This window comes from Diabrotica virgifera, chromosome 5 (assembly GCF_917563875.1).
Source record: "Diabrotica virgifera virgifera chromosome 5, PGI_DIABVI_V3a".
NCBI classification, from domain to species: domain Eukaryota; kingdom Metazoa; phylum Arthropoda; class Insecta; order Coleoptera; family Chrysomelidae; genus Diabrotica; species Diabrotica virgifera.
Genome location: NC_065447.1, coordinates 81810173 through 81831430, shown reverse-complemented (window position 1 = coordinate 81831430; position 21258 = coordinate 81810173). Strand labels below are relative to the sequence as shown.

The 21258-nt window shown below is 32.7% G+C and overlaps 1 protein-coding gene across 2 annotated transcripts in view; it reads left to right on the top strand.

The window, feature by feature from the left end:
* The first annotated feature begins 967 nt into the window (after positions 1-967).
* The window catches only part of LOC126884251 (zinc finger protein 235-like), a 45281-nt gene continuing 24990 nt past the window's right edge, over positions 968-21258 (top strand). For both annotated transcript variants that reach the window (XM_050650184.1, XM_050650183.1), the window contains exon 1: positions 968-1594. In XM_050650184.1, the coding sequence (XP_050506141.1) occupies positions 1069-1594 (526 nt within the window). In that variant the 5' untranslated portion in view covers positions 968-1068. The remainder of the gene's footprint in view (positions 1595-21258) is intronic.

The window sequence follows — 21258 nt, the reverse complement described above, 5'->3', positions numbered from 1 at the left end:
ATATGATTATTTAGTGCTTTTATAGCTTTTGATATTTACAAAAAGGAAATAAACACTTTGGTGCGGCGCCGAAAATTTTTATTTTTTATAACTCTAAAACGGAAAATCCGCAAATGAAATTTCGAATGGAGGGATTTTCTTACGTCAGAAGCAATTATTTTAGATATACATTACAATACAGATAATACTTTTGCAAATACAGTTTAGGACCACCAAAATGGAAAATTTTTTTCTTCGGAAAATTTTTAAGCTTTATGATTTTTGGTTTAAACCAGGTCTATTCGTAATCCTCAAACCAGAAGAAATTAAATGATATAGTTATTGTTATTTTTACAGCTTTTGATAAATATCCCGATAATGGAAATATATACTTTGGCGCTGTCCCGAGAAATTTCATTTTGATATAACTTAAAAATGGAATATCCGCAAATGAAATTTCAGAGGAGGGATTACCTTTAAGTCAGGAGGAGTTATTTTGACTATGGTACATACTACTTTTAGCCTTACAGTTTAGGTTTACCAAAAGTGAAAATTATTCTGGCATTCCTTTGCCCCTACAGTATAGGCAACCAACATTAAAATCGTTTTTCCTTTATAACATTTTCAATTTTCACAATTTTCAATTAAAACCAGTTTATTCATAATCCGCAAACGAGGTGCAATTTTTTGATATGGTTATTTAGTGACTTTACGGCATTTTATACCCTGAAAATTGATATTTATTTTTAGCGCTGCGCCGAAATCTCCACTTTTGATTTGCTTATATCTCGAAAACGGAAACTCCGCAAATGAAATTTTGAATGGTGCAATTATCCGCAAACGAGGTGCAATTTTTTGAGTTATGGTAGAAGTCAAAATAACGACTTTGAAAAAACCGTTTCGCTAACTTTATGACGCTCAGTAAAGGACACTGTGCTCCCAGAGTGTCAAATGTCACTCACCTCCATGTCAATTGATGTCACTAGTCACTACTGTTTGTTTTTGTTTTTAATTTTTAAGATAATAAATAAATAAACTGGTAACATAAGTTATTATAAATTAATATTAATCGTTGATAGGTTTAATCAAATGGAAATAAAACAGGAATATAGCGAAACGTGTAAAGTAGAAAGAGAGTATGACGACTTGGATGATCCTCTTCTGGATGGCTTTAAATGTAAAATTAAGGAGGAATCTAATCCAGAAAGTACAAATCATACCTTTGATTGTTCAACCCTAAAAGAATTTCCAATAGAGACTGTTTTGTGTAAAGTAGAAAGAGAGTGTAAAGACTTAGATGTTCATATTCTGGATGGCTTTCAATGTAAAATTAAGAAGGAATCTAATCCAGAAAGTGCAAATTATACCTTTGATTGTTCAGTCTTAAAAGAATTTCCAATAAAGACTGAAACGTGTAAAGTTGAAAGAAAGTATAACGACTTTGATAATCCTGTTCTGGATGGCTTCTCATGTAAAATTAACGAAGAATCTAATGCAGAAAGTACAAATTATACCTTTGATTGTTCAGCCTTAAAAGAATTTCCAATAGAGACTGAAATAGAACAAGATGGAAACAAACCTACCTGTTCCAAAGCAAAACCAAAAACCAAACAAGGTAAGTAGTAGGAATATTATTAAAGACTTACATTTTGGCGTTTTCCACATTTTTCTAAATAATATCATTACATTTATGAGGCCATGCCTGCAACAAGGGGGAACTCAATTTTGGACGATTTTTTTTCTTTTCTATGTTCGTCCCTTCACATGACACAGCTGGTTCATTAATTCATAATCATAATTATTGTTTTGATTGTTTCAATTATTGAATTAATTAATCAAATTTGCTGAGTTTTACCTCACTCAACAACTTTAAAATTTTTTTTTTCTCAACTGTCAAGTTCACCCTTGTTGCATGCATAGCCACACACGGTAGTGTCGAAAAAATCTAATCCCACATGAAAACCACCTGCAACATTTTTCCAGAATATCAAAAGTCAGTGTATCAGTAATCATCTCTGATGAAAATCAAAATCGTATCTTAGTAACTTTTTGAGAAAACTGTGATTTTATATAATTCGTACATATTTATGTATAATTTCACGTTAGACCTTTTAATATCTACCTATAATAAAAATACTGCAGTAACAATATAATCAATGATTAATTATTTATAGGTATGGGAAATAAGCCACAATTAAATATAATCAATAATAATAACTCATTTACAGCACGCAAAAATCTTTTTTTGTAAAAAAAGTTTTTTTTTTTTTTTTTTTTATTTATTTACGGGCCTTACCCATTATTACAGAATAATTTAAGAGCTAAAATATACATTAAACGTCAAAATAAATTATAAAAATATGTAAATATACTTAATTACAATCACAAAATGGTAACATTACACAGACATTATCACAGGTAATAAATTGACAAATATTATTTGGACACTTAACACTAAATCACCTAGCTACCTATAAATATACTTATAAATTTATAAATTAGTGTTCTTCCCCAAGCGTTAAATCCTTAATAAAGCACACAAAGCGACTTTGACTTATACTGAAATCAATGTTCGGAGATAAGTTATTGGCTGTCCTTACAGACCTTGAACTAAAACTATTAAACTTTACATTAGTTCTACATAAAGGTTGTTGAAACATGAGGTGAAATCTAGTATTCCTTGACGGCACTGCCAAACCAATACAGTACAGTAGATCTGGGCAATCAGCAATACCATTAAAAACTTTGTATAAATTCTGTAAGTCCCTACATTGCCTGCGAATCTGGAGAGGAGGGAGAGAAAATCTCGTGTGAAGTGAATCATAGTTGTAATGGTAGTTGTCAGGGTGATCCACACCAGCCTTAAAGGCCAAATACCGCAAAAATCTTCTTTGCACTTGTTCTAATTTATGTACATGGCATGTATAGAGGGGATTCCAGACTGAAGAAGCATACTCCAATAGGGGTCTGACCAATGAACAATACAATAGGCGGATTGCCGAGAGATTTGTGAAATCTCTTGTAGATCTCTTGACAAAGCCAACCATTTTAAGGGCTCTAGAAACAATATCTGCGATATGAAATCTGAAGGATAGAGCATTGTCAAATAAGACTCCAAGATCCTTAGTAGCTAACATATTGATCAAGATGGTGTTAGAAATTTCATAGGGAAAAGCCAAGGGGATACGCCTTTTAGAGAAATACATAGTGAGGCATTTTTTTGGGTTTAAATCCATGCAATTTCTTTCACACCAGTCCACAAGTCTGGACAAATCTGACTGCAAGTTGATACAATCAGTGGTAGAAGAGACAGTTTTGAAGCATTTTAGGTCATCAGCAAAACATAGAAATTCGGAATATTGAAAGCAACTCTGGATGTCATTTATAAAGATGTTAAATAACAAGGGTCCCAAATGAGACCCTTGAGGCACACCAGAAGGTACTTTTATCTCCAGAAGTTAATGAAAAATCCTTTATAAAAGATGTATTTATTTAAAAAATCCTCAAATGCCACATATATCACGGAATGTTTTCGATCTAAGTAGATCATCATCAGTGCTCTTACCTAAAATAAGCACAGTAGAGCGTCAATTATCCGAACGTCGATCAACCGAACGTCTACTTATCCAAACTCCCGACTTGTGTTAAAACTCGATTGAAAATGCCTAAACGTAAGCGTATTGTCCTTTCTATGAAAAATAAACACGAGGTTAACAAACGGTTAGAGGGAGGTGAATCTGCAGCCAATTTATCCAATGAATACAAAGTTGGTAGGCTGGTAAGACGGATAAAAACAAAAGACGGACATAAGTAACTTTATGTTCCGGCTTAATTCTTCTGACGGATCCACAAATCGTAATATGATAAAACTTGCCTTAAACACGGATTTAGATGATACTGTATATAAGCGGTTTATTCAAAAAAGATCCCGGGGAAAACCTATTTCTCCTCCCTAAATCCCAGGGAGTTTTAGCTTTGTTACATATAGTTTGTGCTGCTAAACTGACACCAAAAATCAAATTTCATATTTTTTAATCCATTCTGAAATAGGTACTTTGCTAGGCACATGATTAAAAAACATGTTACCCAGCCGCTCGTAAACAGGTAGAATTGCTTCGGCAAAAGAAAATTGAAGATTTTTAATGCTTAAAAAATATTCATTGTGTTGCAAATACAGCACTTTTTTATTTATTTATTTTACTGGCAAGCCCAATTCTGTAAAAATACATTTCATTTTTTAATTGAACATAAAGTGTTACATAAATACATAGTGTACAGATAAAAACAATAACATAATATAATATAAAAAACAGACATACAGAAATATAAATATAATATAGAAGTAAATATGCAATAGGAAATAATATAAAAACAAGTTAACAAATTACAGACGTTTCACTCAAATATTGATCCCATGTAAATTTCTTTTAAAACGACTGATGGAGTTGTTGAACAGTTGTAAATTGTAAAGGGAGTTTGCTAAATTCAAGACTCTGGGTACGAACGAAAAAAGTGAATAATTAAACCTATGGAATGGTACATAAAATGTTCGCACTTGTCTAGTGGTGCGAGGTGGTACAAACAGTGCAATCTTATTAAGTACTTGAGAACAACTACATATACCATTTAAAATCTTGAATAATAGCAAAAGGTCCCTTTGTTTTCTCCGGCTTGCAAGAGAGGGGACCTGCAGTTGATGCTGCCATACAGTGTAATCTTGATAGGTATGAAACTTAAAAGCAGTGTAACGGAAGAAACTATTTTGGACTTGTTTAAGTTTTGTAATGTAGACCAAGTAGTGAGGGGACCACACTGAAGAACAATACTCGAGGTGAGACCTGACCAAGGAGAAATAAAGAACTCTAATACTGGATATGTTTGTAAAATCACGAGTTGTTCTTTTTACAAAACCCAGCATTTTCATAGATGTTTGAATGGCATTGATGATGTGAGTATTGAAACAAAGAGAATTTTCCAGTGTAATCCCCAAGTCCTTGATTTTATTTACAGTGTTGAGCAATTGGCCATCAATGTAATAGTTTGACAATATTGAGTGGTGAGTACGGTTAAAGTTAATTACATGACATTTGCTGGAATTAAGGTTCATACCATTAAGTGAACACCATGCAGAGAGGTTAGTCCGTTCTAATTGCAATATGGCAGCATCATAATGATTTTTTATAACTTTAAAGCACTTCAAGTCATCAGCAAATAGCAAGGCGTTACAATCATGAAAACAGTTGGTAATGTCATTAATAAATATATTAAAGAGTAATGGACCCAAATGGGACCCCTGTGGTACACCTGACTTAACTGAAAAAGTTTGTGAGTAAAAGTGGTTCACTCGAACCTGTTGAAATCTTTCATTTAAATAACTCTGTAACCACTGCAACAGAGGTCCACTTATGCCATAGGAGCTAAGCTTTCGAATCAGGAGTTCATGATTTACTCTGTCAAAGGCCTTGGAAAAGTCAGTATAAATTGAATCAACTTGAAGTCCGTCTTCCAACGCTTCAGACAGAAAATCAACATAGGTCAACAAACTCAGTTCAGCAGACTTACCTGTAGTAAAACCAAATTGCTGAGAGTTTAGGATCCCGGAGCTATCGAAGGTGAGGAAATCAGTTATAATACTTTCAAAAACCTTTGGTATAACACTAAGAATAGATATAGGGCGGTAATTACTAATATTAGATTTATTGCCAGATTTATATATTGGTGTAACAAAGAAAGTTTCCAAAAGTCTGGAAACTGACCTACATCCAAAGATTTATTAAATATATGAAACAAAGGTCGCGATAGTATAAAACTGAATTCCCTAAGAAAATTAGGTGGTATTATACCATCAGGCCCAGGACCCTTGTTGACACTAAATGATGAAAGCTTTTCGTAAATTTTGGAAATCTGGATACGATATGATGAGATATTGAGTTTAGACTGAATATGGTCAACATTGCAATTTAAAGTAATATCACTATAAACTGATGAAAAGTGATCTGCAAATAAGTTGGCAATATCATTGCCACATGAAGCTACAGAGTCATTCAGGGTCATTCAGTTCATTTTTGTTTAATTTCTATCATATTTGTCACTAAATATATACATGAATGTATGTAAAGATGTATGTAAATAAGGCTTTCATTCGCCTATGGATAAATAGTACTAATATATCAATACAGTTCGTTTATCCGAAAAAATCGATTTTCTGAATACTCTTGTCCCCCAATTAGTTCGGATAATCGACACTCTACTGTATAACCATTTTAGTGAATACAAATATGTTAAAAAATTTAAATGTTTACCAAGGCACAGATTAACCCAACACAGATGCGAAAGCTATGTCATAGCTATGCTATAATGCCAGTACAAAAATTGGTAACCTTGAAACTAAGGAGCACAGTTGTTGTGCCGGTGTTTGCACCAATACAATTGATAACTTACAAAATAATTCATTTGGTCTATAATACTTACTTTTACACCTGATTTGATATTTACTATATTTACACTAAAAATTAAGACAAACAAAACTTAACAAAACATTGGTTATTTAATAAATTTCTGTGTTAAACAAAAAAGGAAATAAAAATACAATAGGTAATTTGGGAATTCTAGTTATGTCCTTAACAAAACAAGAGAAATTTAACTAACTGTTAGAAAAGTGAGAATCGTTAAAGATTTATATATAAATGGTCATTTATTAAATTTCTGTGTATATTGAAAAATAATAAAAAGTTGCTTGAAAGTGAATACGATATAAATATAATAGGGTAATTTGCGAATTCTAGATAGGTACAAAACAAGAGAAAGTAAACTAGCTACAAAACAAAACAAAACAAAGTTTTATTCTTAACAAAACAAGAGAAAGTAAACTAGGTATTATAAAAGTGACAGTCGTCTGGTGACAGTAAGTTGGGAAATTCTGGTATGGCCTTCCAGAGCAAAACCAGATAAAGTGTAGTTAATATGCCTCTTGAAAAACCTTATTGCAAAGAGTGCAATCATGCATTGTAGAGCTTTTTTGATCAAATATCCACATACATAAGTAAAGGCATTTTCTGCTTTACCTATATTTTCGTACCGGTAGTTGGAATCAGGATATAGCGGTATTTATATTTTTGGTAAGATTTTTAGGTTCAAAAATATTGTGTTTGATATTATTTAAGCTTGTTAATATATTCAATAAGTCATCTACACAATTCATATGTTCTAGGTGTAAAAAATTAAGGCAGAATAATTTTCTAAATGCTCTTTCACATTGAATTGGAGTAGGGTTTACGGAGTTTCCTCCTTGTTGTCTAAAATTTCCGAAAAAAATTTCTAAACTATCTTGGTTTATTCGTCTGCCTTTTAAGTAAAGAAACCCTGCCCTTTCCACTCGCTGCCAAAGAACTTTTAGACCTTTTATTGTCACCATCCAACCGGTACGAAATTTAGATTTTGATGTTACATCTTTATTGTCTTCATATATTTTCAAATTATCCAAAAATGTCCACATGTCGTCAATATAATTGAGCTGGTAGTCTAAACCTTTAAAAACATTTTTAAATTTATTTGGGTGACATATATTGGTAGAATTGAATATATCGAATAATTTATCAAACTTATTTATTACTTCAATAGTACCTGCAGCATCAAGGGGTAGGGCTCCTAATGTCATGTAAGTCTGCATACCGCTTGCAACTGTTCCACTTAAAACTTCAGTCGCTAACTTCACTTTCATTTTTTTAAAGTTTGTTGGTCGAATATGCGCGTCGGTAAGTTTAGGTGCACATCTATAAGGCTGTTTTTATCTTCCCTATAAAAATGCTCGACAAACACCCAAGAAGTTTTTTTATTATCAAAATGGAACGAATTGTTAATTAAATTGTTTCTAGTTGCTTTTTGTAAATGTGGAGGATCAAAAAAATAAATAAGCTTATGACCTCCCAACTCAAATTCAGGGTTTTCGACAGTGACATTTAAGTTTCTGGAAAGTTTTATAAAGTTTGACCCTAAATCAGTTAGAAGACCTTGAACATGTAACCCAGATTCTGATAATTTGATAACACATTCAGTGAGAACTTCAGTTAAGTCATTGGCATCAAAGGTCGTATTTAAAAAAAAGCAATTGGCTGTTTCCAATTCTGAAACAGCCCTCTTGCCATAATAACCGCAACGTTTTTTGCAACTAAAGATTTATTTTTTTCTTTCCCTATATCTTGAAATCCAACAATTTCATCACGACCCAAATGAAAATAAAGATTTGACTTTAAGCGCAGCTTCATCAATGCATATAATACAATTTTTATCCAATTCTGATATAGTCTTAACTTTTAACTGGACCGCATTAAATATAGAAGTCTGAGACAATCCAGATTTACAAACAATTTTTCCAGTCATTTCTTCCAAACAACATTTAGTTGGTAAATAAAAATTTTTTTTCAAAAAGTGATAAGTTTTGGGTCCAAAAAGTATAATGTGAGAGCGAATTGTTTGTATTCCTGAGAATATCTTCTGGCCTTTGAGACTTTTTTCTGCAACAGTACCTGAGTTTTTACAATTTCGGCCAATAATTTAATAAGAAATTTGTCACATAATTTTTTAAACTGAACTCTTGTTTTGTACCGTTTTGTTTTTTATATATTTTTCTATTTAAAAGGTTTCTTTTTAAAAACCTGATTTTACATTTCAGTTTAGATTCACGTGGCAAGTTATACGTAAAAGATGCTGGTGTTTGTAATGATACTGAAGGTGATAACTGGGAAACATATTTTGTAATTCTTGTAGAAATGTGTTCATCTTTTTCCTTACTGGGGCTGATAGAAACTTGTTTAGAGGATATTACCTGTAAATTTTCCGCCGCAGGCGTTATTCTATTATCTGAAAAATCATATCTTTTTATTATTGAAATTATTGATATTTACCTAATTTTTTACCTGACAATATTTGAACTTTTTTCGGCGACTCCTCAGACGTATTCGCGCAGATATCTTTAGATTCGGAAAAAATTGACGGCAAAGCATTGTCATACAAGAGTTTTCGTCGTGAAGATGTGCATAAAAATTTATTTTCAAAATACTTTTCGCAAATTCTGTATCTAGTTAAATCCTCCTCTAACAAATCTTGTCTTTTAGTAGTTTTTAACCATAGCTCACTCCTATAACATAAGATGTTTTTAATAAAAATTTAATGTCTTGTTAACATCTCTTTTATTTTTTAAGATTATTTTGACTCTCTTCAATAACGGCGTTATTCATTCTTACTAGTAACTAAAATTTACTGTTTTCAAGACAGGATTTTTTTCAAAATATTTCTTGAAAAAATACTATTGGAACTATTGCTAACACACATAGCTTGAGTAACCATTTTATGCAAGTTTCGAGATTAATATAATTAATATAAGTAATATGCCGCTTAATCAGTATTTAGAAAGTAAATCAATTTATTAATGACACTACATACCTTACTTCACTCTTTGGCAATCTAAAAAATTATATTCCTTGACCCGTCTTAGATGAACACCCTTTACAAATACACGTATATCCAACCATTTTTAAAAATATAACAAAACTATTTAAACACACTTGATAAAGAAAACGGGAGAAATACCTAAGGAATGGCTTCTGTCAACTTTTGTAACTATTCCAAAGAAAACAAACGCAAAACTGTGCACCGACCATCGCACAATAAGCTTAATGGGACACACACTAAAAGTATTTCTTAAAGTAATACATACAAGAATTCACAAAAAACTAGACGCTGACATCAGTGATACTCAGTTCGGGTTTCGAAACGGGCTTGGAACAAGGGAAGCACTATGTGCACTTAATATCATGTGCCAAAGATGCCTCTATGTTAACCAGGATATATATGTGCTTTATTGACTACAACAAGGCGTTCGATAAAGTTCGCCACGAACACCTGATGAGACTGTTGGTAGAGAAAAACTTGGATAAAAGGGACCTCAGAATTATCTTCAATATTTACTATAACCAGAAGGCGAATATTAGAGTAGAACGGGAAACAACCGAGGAACTCGAGATCAAAAAAGGCGTAAGGCAGGGATGCATACTTTCACCAACCTTGTTTAACTTATATTCAGAAGATATTATAAACAGAGCCCTTGCTGACCAAGATATAGGAGTTAAAATAAATGGCACTTTAATAAACAATTTGAGATACGCTGATGACACAGTATTAATAGCAGAAACCCCGGAAGATCTCTAAACACTGATAAACAGAATAGTAGAGTGTAGCGAAAAGTTCGGTTTATCACTTAACATCAAAAAAACAAAAATAATGATGGTGTCGAAATCTCCACAAAATTTTTCTGACATAACCGTACATGATAAAGAATTGAGCGTGTTAGAAAATATAATTACCTGGGAACTGTTATTAATGAAAACAACGACAACTCTGAAGAAATCAAGATCAGAATAGAAAAAGCTAGAGCTACTTTTACCAAAATGAAAACAGTTTTATGCGGAAGAGAGCTAAGTTTAAATCTTAAAATTCGCCTCATGAGATGTTACGTGCTGTCAGTTCTTTTCTATGGAATGGAAGCTTGGACACTGAAAAAGATCGATACAAGGAAAATAGAAGCATTCGAGATGTGGATGTACCGCAGGATACTGAGAATATCGTGGACAGAGAGAGTGACAAACATGGAAGTGTTGCGAAGAATGCAGAAAGAAAAAGAACTTGCGCTTACTATTAAAAAGCGCAAACTGCAATACTTGGGACATATAATGAGGGGACAAAAGTACCAGCTACTACAATTGATTATTCAGGGAAAAATAATAGGTAAAAGATCCATTGGCAGAAGAAAACATTCATGGTTGAAGAATTTAAGAGATTGGTACAAGTGCAGCAGCTGCCAATTATTTAGATCTACGGTATCAAAAATACGCATAGCCAAACTTCGGAACGAGGACGGCACCTGAAGAAGAAGAAGATAAAGAAAAAATTCCCAATAATCAGCCCGTCAATTTAACACTACAATAAGCGCATGTACTGTCGAGGTTATTCAGGAACTGACAATAAGCTTACTTACGCGGAACTTAAGGTTCCGCGGAACGGAATAGGAATAGCCGAACTGAACCGACTACGCACAAGTCCTGTAGTCGGTACAGTTCGGCTATTCCTATTCCGTTCCGCGGAACCTTAAGTTCGTTTTATGGCTACTGCTAGCGTCAATTTCTCGCCCGTGGAGCCGTAGCCTAAGCCTACATACTAAGCGAGCTACTAAGCGACTACCCTTTTGGTAACTCAAAGTGGGAGGAGTTTACCAAAACTCAGTACCAGAGTTATCGCCAGGGTTTCGCATCTGTGTTGGGTTAATCTGTGACCAAGGTAAAAACCAAAGTTTGGTTGTGCTTACAGGAAAATTACATGCTGAGCCACCAAAAATATGTGGGTAAAACCCTTTAAATGTTAATGAAACGTGTTACAATGACATTATTATTGAAAAATCCAGGTGATGCAAAAAATCTGTAAGGATGTGCCCTTTGCCTTCCTATGACACCCCACAAGGCACGTGGCACAGTGTTCAAAATTGAAGAAAACGTGATCGAAAGTCCAAAAAAAAATAAATCTGAGAATGCCGAAATTAAGGGGTTTGTTTGTACTACTCATGATGCAACTTTTCAGCAAAAATTGATTTTTTAAGTTTGTTAGGGCCAGATGTATTAATGATCAAAAGTACAAAATTCAATATAATTTTATACATCAAATTTAAATCCTCAGAATATGCCTTTTACTTTGATTATTACTTTATTTATGTGGATAGCTAATGTAAAAGTAATTATTGGAGATAAAATACATACTTTAAAGATTAAAATGATATAGTTAGCTTCACGGAAAGTTGATTATAATTTTGATATAATCGGCTGTCTAAAACCTATACAATTTTTGATAAAATTAATGTTTAACAGCGTATTACGTTTATTGTGCCATCTTGTGCCACGTTAAATCTTTCACTAGATGAAAGATTACAATGTAAGGAATAAAAAAATATTTAACACAAACTGCGCAACTGAGTACATGGCGCATTGCATCGAGCGCTGCGCGCGTTTAGTCTGAATTAATTGCATTCGTACGTATTGTTTACATGTAGTATTTATGTCAAACACATGATACTTGTTGGGGTTGCGAAAAGAGATTTTAGTTTTGATGAAGTAGTGTTTTTGCTTAATAGAGAATATTATTGTACATTAGTTTTATAAATAGCTATATTAACAATTTATTGAAGTTATATTTCTTTAGGCGCGATTGATAAAAATGTTGGGATTTGGGGTAAATGTAAATGTGCGCGAATTCATCAAAAATTGTTAGCTCTACGCGCAGATACGTTATAGGGTTTTTCAACGCTTCTCATTTGTTTCGAGCTTCCGTCATAATCTGTCGCATAATCCGTGTATATTAATACACTAAGCAGCAAAATTAACGCACTACCTGTAAAGTGGGACATTTTTGATGTCTCGAATTTCCTAAACCTCTTGTTCGATTTAAGTTATTTAATATGTTATAGCCTTATTCTTTAACAATATCTCCGTAATAATATTGTTGCTAGACGGGTAAGATGTCATTGTATACCGGGTGTACCAATAATACTGTGTTTTTTTTTTTCTAAAAGTGTTGAGTATTTCTTACCACTCATAACACTGTTAAAAATATATATATACAGGGTGTTTCATTAAGAATGTCCAATGTCTGAGTTGTAGATTCTAGACCTCGAAATATTAAGATTTAACCAGAATCACTTAAATAAAATATGGCTCCTTACAGAGTTACAGAGTGTGTTATTTAAAAACTATGCTCAGTATTTTAACACTTTTCTACGTATCCTTCTCATACTTGACAGACAGTGTAGGTACTATACACCCTATGAAATTATGTTGAATATCCGTTTCTAGTTAGTACCAGAGGCGTAGGAGATAGGGGACAGTGAGGGGTTGACCCTTTCCAATTCCTACTCCACTGGCGGAATTTCCATTTTAGCGCAATTTTTCGATTCTCCAATACTCGCTATGTAATTAACATACTCCTCACACCTAACGATAAAATTATTCGTTTTCGAGATATTTGAACTTAAACAAGTAACGGCACAGATATTTTGAATAATGTATTGTGTCGCTTAATTTTAAAATACCTCGAAAACTTATGATTTTATCATTATAATGAATAATATACTCTTCAGTCTTAATGATAAAATCATTGGTAATAGAGATATTTGAAGTTTAAAATTAAGCGGCACAATACATTAATTAAATATCTGTGCCGTTACATGTTTAACTTCAAATATCTCGAAAACTGATGACTTTATCGTTGCGAATGAAGTGTATGTTATTTGCATAGATAGTATTGTAGAATCGAAAAATTGTGCTAAAATGGCATTTCCGCCAGTAGCGTAGAATTTGGGAAGGCTCAACAATTCACTGTCCCCTGTCGTACGTATAGGGTGTACAGTACCCACACTTTTTGCCAAGTATGAAAAGGATACGTCAAATAGTTTTAAACCAATGAGCAAAAATCTTTTTTAAATTTTTAAATAAAACACCCTGTAACTCTGTAGCGAGCCACATTTTATTTAAGTGATTTGGATTAAATCCTAATATTTTGAGATCTAGAATCTACAAATCAAATTGGACATTCTTAATGAAACACCCTGTATAACGATATTTTTTAAGTAATTCACCCCCTAATGAAGGGATGAAAACTAAAAAAAAACGACCCCTGTTATAATTTACTCGTTAAGCAAGAAACCCATTATGAACGCCCGGCACGGCACAGCCCGGCACGGCACAGCACAGGCCGGCCCGTCCAAAAACCCATTTGTAACGGCCGGCACGGCACGGCACCGGAAAAATGATCATTTATTTTAAAAACTATCGTAAAATAAAAGTTTTTAAAAGACATAAACTACACAATTTTAATGAATATGCATCATGTTAAAAAAACGAATTCATGGTTAAAAGATAATGTACGTACCTGTCCATTGATCAAAATTTTCGGATATTTGTACCCATGTATTTTCCTTTTTCTTACTATCATGATAACTTGAGTCCGATGCATCATACAAAAATGGGTATTCTCTGACACTCTCAATGAAAAGTTCTTCCATATTATTTTATTTCAAAAGAAACAACGCGCTTTCAATTAAAAAATCAACAATATATCTGCTTATCACCAACAATTATGAGGCACTGGCGCCGACTGGCCGTTCAGGCCGTTCGACTTCAACGGATTTTATTCTCCTCGGAGAATTTTGGCCGTTCCGTTTGCGTGCTGGCCTGTGCCGGGCCGAGCCGGCCGCTCATAATGGGTTACGTTGCATTTAAAACTATACAAATGAATTTGGACTGTCCTGTGCCGGGCCGGGCTGTGCCGTACCGGCCGTTCATATTGGGTTTCTTGCTTTATACGGTATGATACCTCAACTATTCCAAGTTTTCAGCCGGATCACTTTTACAGTTTAAACAAATTTAGTTTCGATCACGTTTTGACCAATTTTGAACACTGTGCGTGGGTGGCTTAATTGACAATATGTTTTCACATTAAAGACGGTGAGTATCAACTGGATCGAGTGTTCAGAGCATTTTCTACTGATGTCAGAACGAGACTGTCAATGTAGCGTAAGGTTTTGTGAATTGATCTAATGTTACACTAGCCATCAATTTGGATGGTTTTTGTGGTTAGTGGTTCAAATTGATGGCTAGTGTAACATTAGATCAATTCACAAAACCTTACGCTACATTGACAGTCTCGTTCTGACATCAATCAGAAATTGTCATCAAATTGTCAATTTAACAAGCCATTTGTGAGGGGGGGATTATAGAAAGCCAAAGACCATACGGATTTTTATGCATCACTTGGATTTTTCAATAATAATGTCATTGTAATGCATTTTGTTAACATTTAAAGGGTTTTTTACCCATGCAGGGCCGCCGAGAGGGCGGTACAGCCGGTACATTTTAACGGGGCCCGGCGATGTAAGGGGCCCGGCGTCGACCAGATTAAAGATGTAATTTTTCCCGTTTTTTTGCTCTTCACTTTATGCCCATAATGCGTTTAATTATTAATACTCGGTTATACTTAATATTATGACCTTTAATCGATGTGGTTTAAAATTTTAACAGCAACAAATCACAGGAGTCAAGTACTTCAGTGCAGTCAGATAAAACTATGGTATGGATATGGAAATTAAAAATATATCAGGGCTTCTAGAAGATTTACAAAAAATCAAATATACATCAAATAAAGAAAAAAGCCTGTGAGATTTTTGATGATTTGTCTGGGCCTAGTTACTACTGTAGTGATGCGACTGATAATTTTGAGCCCGACGCAATATTTCGCTGGGAAATATTTAATATTGTCATATAATAAGCAATTTAACCAGCAAATTTAATGCTGAAAATAAAATTCATTCGCTATTTAAAATTTTATGGATATTCCGAGATGAAGATGAAGACAATATTAAAAAAAATTAATAGGAATATGTATTGGGCGAATTTTATTAAGAAGTTTATACCTCAGTGAAGAATTGATAGATGAAATTTTTTATTTGAGAGCGATATTCACGGATAATATTGGTGACTCTCAACTTTCTCCAATAGATTTGCTTAATAAAATTAAACATCTCAAATTTGAATCGTTATTGTGTTAAGAATATTTTGCACATTACCGGTGACCGTCGCGGAAGCAGAAAAATCCTTTAGTTTTCTTTTTCGCATAAAAAATGTTATGAGGTAATAGCTTCAATGAAACAGGATTGGTTAGCTGCCTATCAACTTTGTGAATTGAGAATGATTTGGGAAAATCATGCCATTTTTCGAAAATTTCAGACATTTTTGCCGATCAGAAAACTCAACAAACACCTGTATTATAAATATTTTCACTATTATAAATATAATCAAAATTTAATAAAATTTATATTTGAAATGTTTCTTATTTATTAAAATTATTAAAATTAAACACTTTTTTTCGCTCTTCACTTTTTGTCGGGGGCCCTCCCTTCACTTTTTGTCGGGGCCTGCCCTTCACTTTTTGCTGGGGGCCCGCCCTTCACTTTTTACCGGGGCCCGCTCATCGCTCTCGGCGGCCCTGTACCCATGTACTTTTGGTGGCTCAGCATGTGATTTGCTGTAAGTATAATCAAACTTTGCTTTGTACCTTGATTAACATTTCAATTTTTTAACATTCGTATTCACTAAAATGGTTATACTTATTTTAGGTAACAGCACTGATGATGATCTACTTAGATCGAAAACCTTCTGTGATATATGTGGCCCTTAGAGGGGTTTTTAAATAAATATACCTTTTATAAAGGATTCTTCATTAATTTTTTACCAAAAAAAAGTTTTTGCGTTCTGTAAATGAGTAACAGTTCTTGGCATACTTATTTAACATTTGAAATATTTATTATAATTAACACATTGACGGACAGAACGTCTATAGACGTCGAATTTCCATTGATGTAATGTGACACAACGTCTATAGACGACAATTTTAAAATAATGAGTTGTGACAAAAAATCGGTAGATTACATCTACAGATGTATATGAAATGTAACATGACATCCATGGTCGTCGTCCACTTGTTTACAAAGAATGTTAAAAAACTTATTGTTTCCATAAACTTTACTATTTATAGGCTCTAAAAGAAATTCAGCAATTTCCCTATTCTACTTTGCAAAATTCATATAGTGTCACAACACTTGCTTATACATTTAACGCACTGTCCGTCAATGTGTTAAAATAATTAAAATTTTTAAAATCCTTTCTGTTAAAAATGAAATTTATTAAAATAAAAGTAATTATTATTATTGATTATATTGTTATTGCAGTGTTTTTATTGTAGGCAGGTATTAAAAGACCTAAGGGAAATTATTATACCGGGTGTCCACTTATATTTTCCCCCATTTTAACTGCCTATAACTTCTAAACGGTTCAAGATAGAAATATGCGGTTTTCGCTGAAATGTTTTATTTTAGTAAAAGTTTTGTCTGAATGGATTGAATTTTTTATATCGCTTTCAAATACGAAATAAAAAATGGCGGATTTTTGAAAAAAACGTTGTTGACTTTTTTTTAATGGAACACCCAGTATATTTTTTTTGTAAATTGAAAGAAAGGTCATTCACCTATCCAGTGATATAAAGTTTTTTAAAATCGGTTGTCGAATCACTGAGTAATTAATTTTTAAAATGAGGGGTGAAACGTGGATATCACATACCTAAATAACATAACTGAGCAAAATTATATTATGTTATATGATTTCCACATTGCATCTCTCATTTTAAAAATTAATTGCTCAGTCATTTGGCAACCGATTTTCAAAATTTTTATATCGCTGGATAGGTAAATGACCGTTTTTTCAAGACACAAAAAATATACTGGGAGTTTTAATAAAAAAAGTCAACAACGTTTTTTTTTCAAAAATCCGCCATTTTTTATTTAAAAGCGATATAAAAAATGGTTATTTACCTAAAAACTTGAAAAAACGGTCATTTATCTATCCAGCGCTATAAAAATTTTTAAAATCGGTTGTCAAATGACTGAGCAATTAATTTTTAAAATGAGAGATGCATTGTGGAAATCACATAACTTGCTTAGTTATTTTATTTAGGTATGTGATATCCACGTTGCACCTCTCATTTTATAAATTAATTACTCAGTGATTTGACAACCGATTTTGAAAAACTTTATATCGCTAGATAGGTGAATGACCTTTCTTTCAATTTACAAAAGAATATACTGGGTGTTCCATTAAAAAAAAGTCAACAAAGTTTTTTTCAAAAATCCGCCATTTTTTATTTTGTATTTGAAAGCGATATAAAAAATTCAATCCATTCAGACAAAACTTTTACTACAATAAAACATTTCAGTGAAAACCGCATATTTCTATCTTGAGCCGTTTAGAAGTTATAGGCAGTTAAAATGGGGGAAAATATAAGTGGACACCCAGTACATAAATATATACAATATGTACAAATATGTACAAATTATATAAAATCACAGTTTTCTCCAAAAGTTGCCAAGATATGTTTTGATCAGAAATGATTACTGAAACACCCACTTTTGATATGCTGGAAAAATGTTGCTGGTGTTTTTCGTGTGGGATTAAATTTTTTTCTACACTACCGTGCTCATATATTTTTACTCTGTAGTATAATTTTGATCTTAAATTTAATTTTAATTTCGCATAGTTTACATTAGAGACAATTAAAAATTAAAAAAATTCCTATAGTTAAATCCCTATAGTTCCTATGTATAAATTGCTATAGTTAAATATAGTTAATTCCTATAGTTAAATATCACTCCATTTTGGGAACCGTAAAGTACACACCATGTTTGACAACAGTATTTTTCCAAAACAAGAAAGTTAAAAGAAAACCTAGTCTCTCCTAACTAGAAAGACTAGTTAAAACATACCTCAGGAAATAAAAATGATTTGGTGCCAACTTGCACTTTTACCCTGGGGGTGGATACCACCCCTTCTCGGGGGTGAAAACGATTTTATTAAAAATAACCCCACAAATCGATAGAGGGACAAATTATAAGTAAAATTTGTTATATCATGTTATTAAAATAAATCAATACTTTTTGAGTTATTAAAGATCAAAGATTTGTCTGTTTAAGAGCACATGCGTGAAGTTACGGATGATAATAAGAACATATTAATTAATTGTATGTTACTAAAATATTATTTTTATATTATTTCGATATTATAAATTTAGCAAAAGTGTATTCGAATATGTCAAATGTACCCATTATTGAACACCCCAAGTTTCTGAACATATTCAGTTTATAATGAAAAAAAAATTCAATTAAATATCGAAATAATATAAAAATAATATTTTACTAACATACAATTAATTAACATGTTCTTTTTATCATCCGTAACTTCACGCATATGCTCTTAAATAGACAAATCTTTGATCTTTAATAACTCAAAAAGTATTATCTATTTTAATAACATGATATTACAAATTTTACTTAAAATTTGTCCCTCTATCGATTTGTGGGGATATTTTTAATAAAATAGTTTTCACCCGCGGGAAGGGGTGGTATTCACCACCAGGGTAAAAGTGCAAGTGGCACCAAATCAGTTTTGTTTCTTGAGGTATGCTCTAACTAGTCACCAATTTTCATGCAAATCGATGGAGGTTTAACAAAATAGGAGGTGAAAACCTTTAACGACTGCACTAACTTTCCCCTTTCATCCCTTATTGCTACTTCCTGTATCCACTGAGGTGTCAGCCTGAAAGGGGTCATAATTGTCAATATACAATGGACACATTTCACAGGAAAAACTCCATATTACTTATGACGATGATTTTTCGGCTCTAGCTCTCCGTCTATATTCTTTCATTTTTCCTACTGTATAAAGCTGTAAAATCATTTGACTCTGTACGGCAACTTTTTTTAACATGATATTGTAAAATACAATTGTTATATAGTATTGCCGTTCAAAAGAAACTGTTCTAAAAAATTTTAGAAAAATACAAAAACATAATTTTTTTTAAATGATTGCAAAAGGTTAAATATTCATAGATTAATAAAATATAGCAATTTTCTACATTTTTTCCTTGTTTTAAATAGTATTAGGATAAATAAATTAGGAAAAAATGATGCCGTACATATATTAATGATAAACGTCGTAACAGAACGTCGCTCCGTAAGCGATATAGAGTATGGTGCAAATGAAAGGAATAAATTCCTTATTTCGTAAACCGGCGACTTTAAGAAAAAATCCCAAAACAGATCGATTTTTTTTTAAATTATGATATTTGGCATATATATCAAACTAGTGACGTCATCCATCTGGACGTGATGACGTAATCGATGATTTTTTTAAATGAGAATAGGGGTCGTGTGCTAGCTCATTTGAAAGGTCATTCAATTCTCTATTCAGTAATATAAACATTTACATAATTAGCAAGCGGCAGTTAGAGTTGTCACCATAACGACGTCATTACTTTGTACTATTAATTTGTATATTTATTAGCAACTGCTGTTCGGTAGAACGTTGCAGTTGCTAAGAAATATACAAATTAATAGTGCAAAGTAATGATGTTGTCCAGGCGACAACTGCAACTGCCGCCCTGCAGTTGCCGTCTGCTGCCTGCCGTCGATGTCGAAATCGTGCCTTGAAATGTATTTTGAATTATATAAATTACATACATTCTTCTTTTTTTTGTCAAACAATTTAATTTAAAAATTTTTTTTGGACACCCTGTATAAATAAGTATGTAAATGTTTACATTACTGAATAGAGAATTGAATGACCTTTCAAATGACACGACCCCTATTCTTATTTAAAAAAAAATCATCGATTACGTCATCACGCCCAGATGGATGACGCCACTTGTATGATATATATGCCAAAATATCATACTTAATTTAAAAATAAAAATCGACCTGTTTCGGGATTTTTTTCTTATAGTCGCTGGTTTACGAAATAATGAATTTATTTCTTTTATTTGCACCATACGTATATGTAAATTATATTTATTTAATATTTTTATTACTTTTTTATCAATATGACCTTTCAGATTTGTACGGCATTAACTTTTTATAAATTATTACATTAGGTACAAATAAGCTATCTAAATGCCGTATAAAAAAATTTGGTCATGAATTTACATTTCGTTCTGTGGATTTTTCCTTGAGTTTTTCCCCTACAAACCTTTGGACCAACGAAAATGTAGGGCATGTAAAAAAATATTATCTATGCATAAAAATTTTATGTTGTTTCAAATCACCCCCGGGCCACGGAAAGAGAGGGGATTGCAACCCTCAATTTTTCCCCTCGTCGCATGATTTTTGTACGGCGTTGCGGAATAATGGATTAGAAGCTGTATCGAAACAGTATGAAACTGATGCCGTACAGAATGGAAATGACCAAATTTACCCTGGAAATTCTCAGAAAATCAAAAAAAGTTACCAACTTTGTGGCGCACAATTTTTTTGCGGCACTGCGCGCTTTCTTATTATTTTTCATGGATCTATCGATGGTAAGAATGCCGTACAAAAACATATGACCAAAATGTACTCACTCTACCTGCGCTTTTGAATTCCCACCAGCACTCAATTGGACAGCTTACAAGTGATGGCATAGTGCTAAACCTTATTACTTTATGCTCTTACATCGTCCTTTATACGTCACCTGGTGGTTCATATGACCCATCCATTTTTTTACATGGGCCTGTAGTCTATAAGGTTATCTTGTTACTTCCGTGGTTATTTCGACCAACAAATTTTCCACCCCCCTCCCCACTTTGAATTAGGAGATAAGTAGA